Below are 13,196 nucleotides of genomic sequence, written 5' to 3' on the forward strand. Positions count from 1 at the left end.
GGATAGCGCCATCTATGTGTATGTTGTAGAACTAAGTTTATAAGGTTAAGAAGTAGTATGGGTTCATTGTTGTTTCTTGAGTTGTGCGATACGCCAGTTGAATAACTTTCTTCAAAGGAGTTTGTTTACGTACCAGAGTTGGTTTACCATTGAAATTCAAAATATAACAACGGAATTAAATTATTCATATTTATTAAATAAATAATAATAACCAATAAACAATTCAGTTTATCTCAGAAAAACACATAATCTACTTTACTGACTACATTAAAATTAGAATAAAAAAATGTTTATGAATAAAATGGTGCTTAAAAACTGGATAATGCGAACTTTTCCTTCTCTGAATGAACACCTTTGTCATATTAATTATCAGCTTACCTACTTCTTCTAGCACAGATTGGGCAAACATGAGGAATTCTAGAAAAAAAAAACATTTTTTATAACACCTTTTTTTTTTAAACGCAAAATCCTACTAATATAATAAACCGCGAAGGTTTGTATAAATGTATCAATGTCTGTTCCTTTTTAACCACTGAATAGATTTAGAAGCTCGGTACACAGATAGGTAATAACCAGGATCAACACATAGGATTGTCCCAGTCCCGATTTTATATTCCCTGGGACCATTTTAGACAGCGTCAAGTTTGGCTGGTAAATATATTAAAATAGTTTGTGAAAATTTTAAATATCTTCTAATCACGTTTCATTTTATATAAACTAGTGAAAGACGAACAGACAACATAAGCCTTAATAATTTGTTTCCGATTATACCTTCAACGTTCAATCATTAAACTTTCTTTCTTCAACACCAAATCTGACAGGCATACTCCTGTAAACTGTGGACCGTCTGGCAAAATCGTAACGAACATCGATCTTGTAGATTTTAGACTCTCTCTTCGACATCAGGTAGCGGCTTAGAAGTTTCGGAGCTTCGGATCCGATGTACTGCAATAGGTACTCCTATGATATAAGATCTTAAACCACTTAGCTACTACCTACTGGCCAAAGAGTGTTGGTAGGATGAAATGAACTGATACCACATGGGCTGGTTCGGGGGTAAGATACGGAATCGTGAAAGGATTTGGTTAGCTCCTTGACCATCAGCGGAATACTGTAGTCTATTGAGAAATTATTATTGAGCGTTTGTTTCAATTTTATAAAGCTGGACTGTTGTAGTGTTATGTTTCGCTCTACAACGGAAGAAATCTCTCTTATCGCGATTTTATCGTCAACTCCTATGACCATCATATAGAGCGGATTTTATCTCGGTACGTATTAAAATGATGCACAATTCGGCGCAAGTCGCAGACATTGCCCATACGTTAACAGAGATTTAGTCAACGCTGAAGGTATAATACTTACGTGTCTTGAATCGAACTGCTTCCTCAATTGCCTTACAGTAAAATCTCGAGGTCCCCAATTACATAAAGGCCGGAAAATGTAATTCCAAGTCTGAAATCAAAATCAAGTCTATTATATAGTTTATTTGTATTGATTTATGCGTGGTGATTAAACTTTTTAATAAACACAATTCATAAGTAATACAATCGTCGTGGTAATTTTATTCCAAATAAGTTTTTTCTAAGAAAATTTTTAATATATTTGGAATAATTCATAATTGATAAAACACTGCCGTCTTGGGATAAAATCAGTCCATTCTATATCTAAATTATTATACTACGGAATTTTATACCAAATTGTGATTAGAAAGTATAATGTAATAACCATTTTGTAGACACCCAGGTATCTATATATGATATACAAATTGCCGATTAAAATAGGGACGACCATTACGGTCCACGTCCACATGTAATGTGTGATCGTAGTACCTGACGCCAGTACCTCCCAGAGCGACTCAATTGATAAATACAGTTTGATCTGAAAACAAGTAGAAACTTACATCAAACAGTTAATACTTCAAGTACCTTACAAGGAATGCCTAAGGACGCGAACGACCTTTATTTCAAGGAATTTTTTTTGAAAACTCAAATCGTTAATTATTCCTAGTTGCGTAATTCCAGAATAACGTTTTATGGAGAACGGGCAGAAAACTCTATAAAGAATCTCGTGTTTCATACCAGCTACTACTGAAGATTTTATTTTCCAGAATCAGTATGAATTCGTCTCCTCTACCTTTACATCTATAATATTGGGCAGAGGCCTCCCCCAAATCTACACTAATATATAAAGCTGAAGAGTTTGTTTGAACGCGCTAATCTCAGGAACTACTGGTTCAAATTGAAAAATTATTTTTATTTTGAATAGAATATTCATCGAGGAAGGTTTTAGGCTATTATACCATCACGCTGCGACTAATAGGAGTGAAGATACAATGGATAAAACAGGGCAGGTATAAATCATAACTTATGTCTTCTAACCACTCGGACGAAGTCGCGGGCAACAGCTAGTACTTCCATAATTCTCTATCCTGGGCCTCACGATGTAGACATTTAGATTGTCCCACTACGAATTTGTGGGTCGCCAACGAAGGCGCCGTCCATCCGTTGGCTTCCACTGTTTTATGGCCTTTGCTCAAAAGTCACTGTACATGTGGCTGACATGGCCCACCCATTTTCGTCTGGCAGCCTTACATGGACGATTTTAAAAATCCAACTTACCAAATAATAGACAGGTACAAGACGCAAACTCATTATTCTGAAATTCGTAGGAGCAACGCCATAGTGGAATATGAAATCATCTACGAGGCGCCCAACTGGGTACAACACATAAAGAAATATTGTCTCCGATAAAGTTGCAATGCCTTTGCCGTATATCCAAAGAATGACTCGATCCTAAAATCAAAATATATAATATACTATTACTGCTATACTCTGTCCGTTCTACGAATAATCTTTTGGCAGGTCAAAAAATGTACTTTTGGTCAGAGTGAAGAAATAGCACCATGTTAACACCAAATTAAAAATTACAATCAGATTCGTCTAACCGCTCTCATCGCTTCCTACGTGCTTTCGCTGCGAGGGAAGAAACAGACAACAAACTCTTCAGCAACAAAAAGCTTTTCCATTCACAATATACTTATAACACAATCTTTTTATTTTTCCTTTTTGACTCGCCAAAAGGTAGATCATAGCACGGACGGAATGCAAAAATTAAATTCTTAGTCTCAGTATAATTGTGAGTGCAATATAATTACATCAACTGTAATAAATATGTGCCCAACCAAGCCAAAAATAGCAAACGCAAGCATGACCATCCAACGTCTTACTCTTTTCCATTCGTAAATAATGCATTCAACAACACATTTGTATATGACAGTCTGAAACAAAATATATCCATAAATATAAAGGAAGAATAATAATACCAGATAATTAAAGACCCACGGGAGGGCACAGCCCTTTTATAATTGAAGGCAGGGATTCAGTTCACCACGTTAGCTCACTGTGGTTGGCAATTTCTAGTATTAATATTTGGTCCAGGTTTCCTCATGAGGTTTTCTTTCACTAATTGTCAGTTTGTCTTAGAATAATTAAGGAAGGAGATTGGTAAAATTGGGAATTGGGAGCCTGCACCTCGTGCTTATAACATCATCATCATCGGCTTTCAATTTGGATAGACAGTTTGGTTTGAAGGACCATCACACAGGGATTGAGCCGTTCCTACGACGTTTGATCGACTCACCGTCAACATTCGTAGAGATCTTATCCGTAACTCTTTTTATCTCCCACTTGCAGTGGAGGTAAGATATTTATTTAAGAGTCTTATTTATTATTTCTGCTTAATTTTGTTCCGAGCTTAATTTCTTGGCGGTTTTCTAATGACTTTACCAATGCTAAAGGCCTGGCACGAGTATATCTTGGACCCTCGCAGACTAAAACGAGCCCAGGGCCCGTCAACTGCCTGAGATTGCTTGTGATTGATTCTGGCGTTGCCATGCCAGTCCATCCCATTTGTCCTAATAATGCTTAAATAACAGTTAAAACTACTAATGAAACTTACAGTAATCAATACTTCATTCAGAAGATTTAACATCAGGTAGAGTAAACTGAATATATCTCCCAAGTAGAACGATGTCCAATACATAGGCCAAAAGTAAAACCAAGAATGTTGATCTGAAAATAGACGCTGTTATTAACACTATAAAGTTCATTTTAAAAAGGTAAAGTTTTTGCATGCTTGCTTGCTTCTTAAGTGATAATGTTTTAAGAGAATGGAAATAATGTCTAAATTTACATGACATTCCGGATAAAGCTATTGAATTCTTCAATCCCATTAAAATTTCTAAGTTATTGTACTTGATCATATTGATGAGATTATCAACCTATCTCTCGAAAGTTTCTATAAAATGTTGCTTCTGACTTCTCAACGAGCCCATAAGTATTGTGTTGGCTATCTTAAGACTCACCTTACTATCTTCAAAGTATTTAAATAACTTACTAAATTGTGTGATCGGTATTTCGGTGTGACACATCGTCTCGCAATAATGTTTTACACTGTTTCCTAGCAACCCCCTGAAGATAAATAGGACCGCGTTTGATATCACCATTGTTGTACTGTCCCTCGCGGGATCTATCTGTTGATATCAGTAAATGTATTGAGTAACGAGTAATACCAATGACATGAGATTAATATAGAAATTGGTTTAGTAACCAGCAGTTGCTGTACAAATTCCGTTTTTAAAGTAGAACTTTTTGTTTTTTGTTGTTTTTTTAGTTGGTATAATGAACGACTGTCAAATTAGAGATATTATGCGGTTATCTCCGTAACAATAAAACATATTTGAACGAAAATATTGTTGAATTTGCTATATCTGCTGGCCTTGTGATGTCTTGAATTCTCTCATAGGAGATTTTTTTTAATGTGTCTTAAACATCAATTAGTTTCACTATCATAATTCTAGTACTTAGCAAAATATTTTCAGGGTTAAAGTCTATAAGGTCAAAACAGCTTACCTCTTGAACGCTTCTAGAAGTCAAAACGTGAACTATCGATGGAGCCGTTATAGATTCCGCAAGCATTTGTATGTTAGCTAACTGCAAAAAATAAAAAGTTAAATGTGGGCTGGTCTCAATAAAATTTTAACAGTCTAAAAATATACCCAAAGGGTAAAAGGCCGGTACAGAACAAAATAAATGATTGTGCTCATCACAAAAACATGAATAATAGTACATCACTCAAATTTTATGCTGGATGAGAATCGAACCCACGACCTCCGTTATAGCAGCCGGGGCTACTAACTTCTACAGCAGAAATCCAGTCAAATATAATCAGATCATAAGTCATGTTAAATGACAGACAAAGCTAAGGAGTCTAATTTTTTCTCAACCAGGTTCTAAAAAAAAATTATTTGCATAAAAGTTACAACAAAAATAATACCGTAATTTGACTTCTGGTTTCCTCTTCACCCCCTCTCTTAGCCAACCTGTATTCCTCATGCTGACTGTAGTGCATCAGAGTCAAATACCCCATATTCATCAGGTCTACAATATTAATCGACCATTGCGACCAGTTAAGAAGCTAAAAGAAAATAATGAGGATTAACATTATTTTAAAAGGCTATTTCTGCTGACAACACATACATACCTATATATTTTTTGGGGAATATTCAGAGGCTGACGAATAGGTAATCCTATTAATTGAACACGTACTCTGGGTTGGCTATTGTTACATAAGTAATAAAAGAAATTTAATTTTACGCACGGGTTTCCTTTTATAGTTCCGTACCTAAAAAGGTAAAACCGCAGTGCTGTCTGTACATTTGTCCATCTAGCCTAGTTCTTTTCCTACTCTGTTGGGGTCGGCTTCCAGTCTCACCGGTTGTAACTAGAACTAGTGTTTTACAAGGAACTACTGTCTATGTGACCTCTTCAACCCAGTTACTGGTACCTGGGTAACACCATACCCCTTAATAAGACTAGTTGACAGACTTTCTCGCCTGTGAATAAAAGAATTTACGCGAAATCTGGGTCCAGGCCCAGGCTATTTATTATGAAACAGCCTGGCCCCACAATTTAGCGTGCCACCCGAAACACGGGAGAACTCGTTATAATATAGATTCTCAGAAATAAAACAACAAATTTACCTTCCAAAAGTATTTCGATGACGTTTGAAGGTGAAAAATTGTTATAGCTGACCATAAAATTATGAATTCAACTATGTCCAATATACCGGCAACCATTTCAATTTCGTTTATTTTGGTCCTGAAATTCAAATGATATAATTTTAATGTCCAGGTTCACTCGGAGTCGTCTTTGAGTAACGACATACCAGTTAAAAAAAAATGTTTTGTTTCTAGCCGCTATGTTTTTTGTTTCTAGCCGGACTCAAAAAACTATAGGATGATGATTCGTCATCCTTACTTCCTTACTAATATTATAAATGCGAAAGTAACTCTGCTTGTCTGTCACGCTTTCACGTCTAAAGCACTAAACTGATTTTAATGAAATTTGGTACAGAGATAGAGTTGACCTTGAGAGAGAACATAGGATAGTTTTTATCCCGGAATTTTGAAGAGTTCTCTTGGAAAGATAACCGTTTGGCGATATAACCGACCTCGACGCGGGCGAAGCCGCGGGCGAAAAGCTAGTTCATTTATATTGTCCGCTAAGCTTCAGTACCGTACATGGTTATTAATTCACAAGTTTTTATGGTCATCTATAAATTTAGAACAGAAACTTTTTCGACAGCAAAAATAATGTAATAAAATGAATTTATAATAAATCTGTTCCATTAATCCATCCATGCATTCCTCAGAAACTAATAGAGCGATTCCTAAAAAAAAGATTAGTAAACTGTTCTTAAATAATGTTTCTTTTTTTCAATTTCCGTCAGAATATTTTATGACACGTATTTTTTGTCTTTGTATTTCTCCTGCTAACATAAACTATCAAATAACAGTGCTCATTTCTTTTTTACAAATTGTTATAAGACTTCTACTAAATCTTTATGTAGAAAAAGAACGGTTCTATTAATTGTATTAAAGGAGAAAACCAAACTCCATAGAAACTTGGGCCTGGCGTTACAGAGCTGGAATTTTGCCATAAATTAGAGAACTTAGGAAGATTTCACGAGTCCATTTTTCACGACACTCAACAATGGCCAAATTGGTAAAATCAGACAATGTTTACACTGATTGTTAGTCTTAGCGAAACCTCCTTTTTAAAGTGAAACCTCCTTCTCAAGATCCTTAGTGAAACCTCCTTCAAAACCTGGGACCTGACAAGCGGTGCGCTATAAAGGACGGAGCGCGCTTAGCAACGGTCTCTCTCATGTCTCTCTCTCACACTCTCTGCTGTCAGGTGGCATCGCTGGAACATATGGCCGTCTCCTGCGTTGTATTTATTCAACTGTAGCGCTTGCAATCTACCATGATGAGGTTTAGGTACCTACCTACTTACTTAAAAAGTGATTAATTCAGATTAATATTCGTGAAAACTTCAGCAGAAAACTATGTTTACTAGATAAGGCCTACTTACATCAATAATGACATATTTAAACATTGTATTTACTACCAGGGGATTTTTTGATGCTATCTGAAATTACAGTAAACTGAGATTGCAACAATAGGTTTATTAAAATAAAAACTGTATTATTAAGATCGTTCTTTATTAACCACCTTCGTTAGGATTATCGTAATATAATAATACAGGAATTGCGCAGGAGTAAAATTGGTCCATGGTGTGGGCACAGCACCCAACCAATCTTCGCCTTTCTATTGTGTTGCAGCGGTCTGTTGCTATTCCACCATTAATGAACTCATGGTACAGTATCCACCAATCGTCAGAAGAGCAATATCCAGATCCGGTTTTCCAGCAAAGGTCAGCAGGAATGCAGGCATCCAATATGCAAGCAAGGGTCAGTCAGAAGGCAATCAGTTTCGGAGTCCAGTATTCGAGCAGAGGTTTAATATTGTAATAAATCTCGAGAATTTGAAAAACACATTCACGCGCTCGAAGATACGAAAAGCGAATGTCACTTATGAAAGCACGATGACAATTATCAGACGTTGACATTGGCATTTGACATTTGCTAGTGTAATCCATGTGAAATAAATGAATCGATGCGTTAAAATCGATTTTTTCAATTATTTATTTCCTTTAATGATTTTTTAATCGTGCTTACATAAACAAGTTATTAGACACCAGATTTTTTATTTTACAATTATTTGAATATAAAAAAAGGAATTACACTAAAATAAACGGTAAGGCTGATCTATATTTTGCCCAAAGAATTAGTATTGCCATACAACACTGGCAATACTAATTCTTATTCTTCTGGGTACGTTTCCCGATTTTAGCAAAGATGAAGATGTCTTTTTTGACGCTTTGTAAATAATGTATATTTTTCATTTTATATTGATATAGTTTTAAAAATGTAATATCCGCTAAATCGATTATATCCTAGGTACACTCTATTGTTTAATGCTAGTGTTTGCAAATGAAGTTATGTACAATAAAATAAATACTTTAACGGTTTACAAAGGTTGTTTTAAATAGAAAAATAGAAATGTACTTTTTTTAGACTTGGCCATTGTAATTGATTCTAAGATTTAAATGGGTAAACAAAGAAAAATAGTAGAATTTTTTGGTACATATTTCATTTGTGTAACGGCTAGGCCCAGAATCGGGTTTCTCCTTTAAAATCTATAATATTTTTACAATAAATTAAACTAAACTAATTTTTACATTTTTAAAACTATATCCATATAAAAAGAAAAATATACATTATTTACAAAGCGCCAAAAAAGAATTTACAGTGCTCGGAACTTACGCATGACGTCAATTCTGTGTATGAATTTACGTCGCTACGTCACAAGCCCCTAGTAAGTTTTAGAGCAATTTATCTTTGTCAATTTTTATTTTTCGGATAAAGGCAAAAATGCGGGTCTAACATTTTTAATTGTCAATCTGACGGACTAAGAACATTTTTATTTTTTCAACCCAGTCATCATCCCCATAACGAATCCACTTCACAAAAGTGATAAAAGTAAAAAAGAGATTTATACCTATAGTATTCAATTTGTGCCACTTGAAAATGATAATCTTTCTCATAGACAAAAGTAAAATTGGCGTATTCGTAGGATCTGTTCTCGAACATATGCGCAAAGTCATGTAGCTCCAGACAGCGCATAGTAACGTTTAAAGTGTTGTCGTGGTAAACGCTTGGTGTTGGGCATCTGAATTCGAAAATATAATAAATAAATGCGGACTACATCACATACATTTTTCTGCACCCAAAGTAAGTTGCTAAAGCACTTGTGTTATGGAATTCAGATACAACGAAGGTACCACAAACACCCAGACCCGAGACAATGTACAAACGTGAATTTTTACATTGTCCCGACCGGGGATCGAACCCGGGACCTCAGAGCTAGCGACTCCTTGAAACTGGTTCGTACGCCACTCGACCACGGAGGTCGTCAAAATATACATTTGGCTAACAATACTAATAAACACTCAGATAAATAAAAAAACAAATGAACGGCGAGTCTTTGAAATTGAAATTTGAGTAGCCTTTTTGTAATTAAGTAAACTTGTATCAGTAAAATGACAATCCTGAGTTATATAAAGAATATGGATATTTTACAGTAGGTACAAAAGGAAAGAATACCTGTTCCAAGGATTTTTCAGTAACATACCCGCAAGCGAGTAGTGAAACAGCATCACGCTTAAGTCCACAACTGATAATAATTCAAAAAATCCGACCATCGTAAATAAGTATTTTAAACCTGAAATCAGGACAATCGCTCAGACTTGTTTTGTTATTCTTGATACGTTTCAAGAGTGAGCAGAATCAAAAATTAAAAACTTCAATAAATTGTTCATTTTTTGTTTTAAAACGTCTCTTGGACTAAGGCACAGAACAAGCATTCGTGGATCACACGAATACTTGACCTACGCGGGGATCGAAACTGCGATACAACGCGCACAAATGGCTTTGGCGTGGTGATCTCAACCACTCGGCTATCCGTGCAGTCCAATGCTGTTCGATGCTTCAATTATAATGCGCCTGTAATTATGTTTAAGAAGAAGAATGTTGCTACGATGATAATAGACCGGAGAGTGGCGGAGAGCCTATAGCCACGTCTTTAAGTGACATTATCTGGGGTGTAAAAGGGAGATGCTGCTCTACGCCGTGTATAGCGCGGTCACACTTCCACAACCATAATCTTTACTTCTACTTACTTAATAGTCTTTACTTACTTTAAGACAACTCTCCCTGATTAGCCCTCAAAATAAAATTGTTAGGTATACAATTTATAATAAGTAGTAACAAAAAATAAAATAAAGGTTGTGTGTCAAATACGCGGGGTGCCCGTGGCCGGACCTTACACAGAATAGAGAGGTGTGGAAGAGTAAGGGGGAGGCCTTTGCCCAGCAGTGGGATCAAAAACAGACTATATAAAATAAAATCTTACGTACCCGTAGAAAAAGGGACCATTTTAGTTACAAACATGTGTTCCTCTGGCGCGTAGGCTGCGATAAAAAAATGTACAAAACCGTGCGGTAAGCTCTTGAATAAAAGGTTAAGTGTATAAAGCCACAGGAAACTGAAATGTTTAAAAGGTGACTAATAAATACCACCACTTTTCATGATTGCAACAAGTTTGAATGAATTAAGCAAAAAAAATTCGCCCGCATAATAATATAAGGAATAGCTCAACAAGGCCTCTGCATTTTGGACCTATGTCTCCGTGCACGCCTTTAAAAAGGACGTCTTCCCATGGAGTTATCCCGTGACAAAAAAGAAATAAGTAATAGTAAATTAACTAAAGCTTTTGAAATCCTTGCAATTCGTCCTTTCTCAACGTACCTATTTATGTTGACCGATTGTGTTGGAACAATTTCTGTCTTCGTCGACGACGATGAGTACGCTCTGTAGAACGCAAGTCTGTCGTGTTTTGAGGACATTATCAGTGGTCGCCCGGTAGGAGGATCTTTCTATAAATAGAGATTACATCAATTAAGATACTTAGCCAAAACCATTGTGATGCAGTTTCCTCGCATAGGGCAAACATTTGTATTCACGGAAATGTGAAAGGTTGGTATCCCCTGTGCTGTGGCACAAAGATTTTGTGCACAAGGTTAAGTCTTAGTGCGTTAGTCATTTTTAGTAAGTTACCGGACAGACAGTTGTTCCCGTTTATTATATCGCGTTATGGTTTGTCCAAAACCATAACTGAAAATTTTGTTTATTAAAGTAAGTTCTGAGGCACAACATTGTGTTCTATTTGGAAAGCGATTAAAGACGAGAAACCATGCGTTCTATGTCAAAAATGCACAAGCAAAAGATAATATAAAAACACACAAACCTTATACACTAATTGCAAATTAAATTTGGGGTCTCCTAAGCTGACGCCTTTAGACACGGATGTAAAGCTGTCAGATGAATAATCGTACTTATGGGCGTGGTCACCCATGATTCCTTCTTTATCTTTCTCTGATCTGTAAATGTTTAATTGATAATAGTAAAATTACTAGCGAAAGTTATATAATACAAATTAGCTGGACAAACTCAACAGGAGGAGATTTCAAGCTAGTAATAAATAATCGATAGTAGCATCAAATTTGGTTCATCATCATCATCATCTCAGCCTATCACCATCCACTGCGGAACGTAGGCCTCCCCCAAAGAGCGAATAACAAGAACTAGTAATGCATAATTAAAAAGGACTGAGTTACTTACAGTTAAAGATACATATCCAACAATTATTTGTAATATCTATATCACAAAATTATAACACAAAGAATACAGAAGCAGTAACAATAGAGTCAAAATTAGTATGACAGTGACGTTGAAAGAATGAAAAGAAGGTTTTGCTAGATTTTACCGGCCAGCTCTTATTATATGCAGTCTATAGTTTCTTGAATCAAAGTAGGCTGTATGCAATGAAGTGCAGGTTCGACCTCAATGCACGTTATAGAAGAAATTGTTAAAAAAAGCGCTCCTTCGAAACAAAAAAATAATAATTATGAGACACTAGCTTTTGCCCGCGACTTCGTTCGCGTGGACTTCAGGTTCGTCCCATCAAGGATTCAGTCAGCGTTTGCAATGTAAGCGCAAAAAATGTGTTTTTTACGACCTCACATTAGAAACCTCAAAAATTTTAGCCTTTGTGTTATTCTGATGTATAAGCTATATTGTGGTAAAGTTTCATTCAAATCCATTCAGTAGTTTTTACGTGAAAGAGTAACAAACATCCATACATCCATACTTACAAACTTTCGCCTTTATAATAGTAGTAGGATTTATTTACAAATTGTCTCATATTCAATGAGTTTGCTTTTTGTTTTTTCTTCTTCTCGACTTTTAAGCCTCTATTGCGGCTTACCATACCCTTAAAAAAATTCTCGCTGATTTCCTCTTTATATTTTCGCAAATGAAATTACTATACCAAGGCAGATTAATTCGAAATATGCTGATGTGATTCGAACTTAACCTTTAACTTGGCAGTCCAACTTTCATATCACTAAGCACAATTACGATGTGTGTGTTACTCAAAATTCTGGTTAAGCTTAAGCCATTACTGTTTCTCATAATTCAGTAATTTTCAAACAATATCCCATCGTGCCTAATGAACATGTTTACCCAGCGGCAAAGCGCTTACTTGTCGTTCAACACAGAGAATATTCAAGCAGATTGTCCTGAAATGTATGGAAGCCAAGTTGTTTCTACATATCAGTGAATAAATAACAAATGATATGTCTTGGATGCTTATAATTATAAAGATGAAATAGTAATGTTACAGTTACTGTGCGTTGGCGACTTAATAGAGTATATATCACCTCGAAAAAGTCTCGAACCAGCTTCTCGTGCAAGCATTATAGAATAGAATATTCTTTATTGTACACCATGGAATTACAGCAGTGTATTCTTAATACATACAATGTTAGGGTACAATGGCATTATAATATATACATTATAATAATTACCACGACATATAAAATATAACAATAATAAATTGATCAAGTACTATACAGTAGTAGATAGTACAGTCGGGGGCAGAAATCGGCTTAGAAAATAACATAATGAAGTATCGTATCGTAATAATATGTGTAAAAATAATATGTTGAAGTGCTTACTGTCTAGTTACCACGTTTCATGAGAATCAGCCTACTAATGACTGATAACGGTGCCATAATACTACATTTCCGTTCCTACCCTTTTGGTACAGAATGTTTATTAAATAACTAGCTGCTGCCCGCGACTTCGTCCCCGTGGGTAGAAGATATTTAATT

At 35.6% G+C, this 13,196-nt stretch overlaps 1 protein-coding gene across 1 annotated transcript; it reads right to left on the bottom strand.

Moving 5' to 3' along the window:
• Nucleotides 1–654: 654 nt before the first annotated feature.
• On the bottom strand, nt 655–11,917 carry LOC113493056. The gene is made up of 15 exons (XM_026870838.1): nt 11,270–11,917; nt 10,771–10,898; nt 10,380–10,507; nt 9,568–9,706; nt 8,906–9,133; nt 6,041–6,158; nt 5,335–5,475; nt 4,911–4,991; nt 4,396–4,531; nt 3,958–4,070; nt 3,155–3,277; nt 2,619–2,792; nt 1,726–1,878; nt 1,363–1,452; nt 655–945 (listed from the first exon to the last, which is right to left on the bottom strand). Exons 1-15 carry the CDS (start codon nt 11,375–11,377, stop codon nt 781–783), a joined length of 2,025 nt encoding a protein of 674 aa, XP_026726639.1. The 5' UTR covers nt 11,378–11,917; the 3' UTR covers nt 655–780.
• Nucleotides 11,918–13,196: the final 1,279 nt, after the last annotated feature.

This window comes from Trichoplusia ni, chromosome 4, assembly GCF_003590095.1.
Source record: "Trichoplusia ni isolate ovarian cell line Hi5 chromosome 4, tn1, whole genome shotgun sequence".
Taxonomy (NCBI): Eukaryota; Metazoa; Arthropoda; class Insecta; order Lepidoptera; family Noctuidae; genus Trichoplusia; species Trichoplusia ni.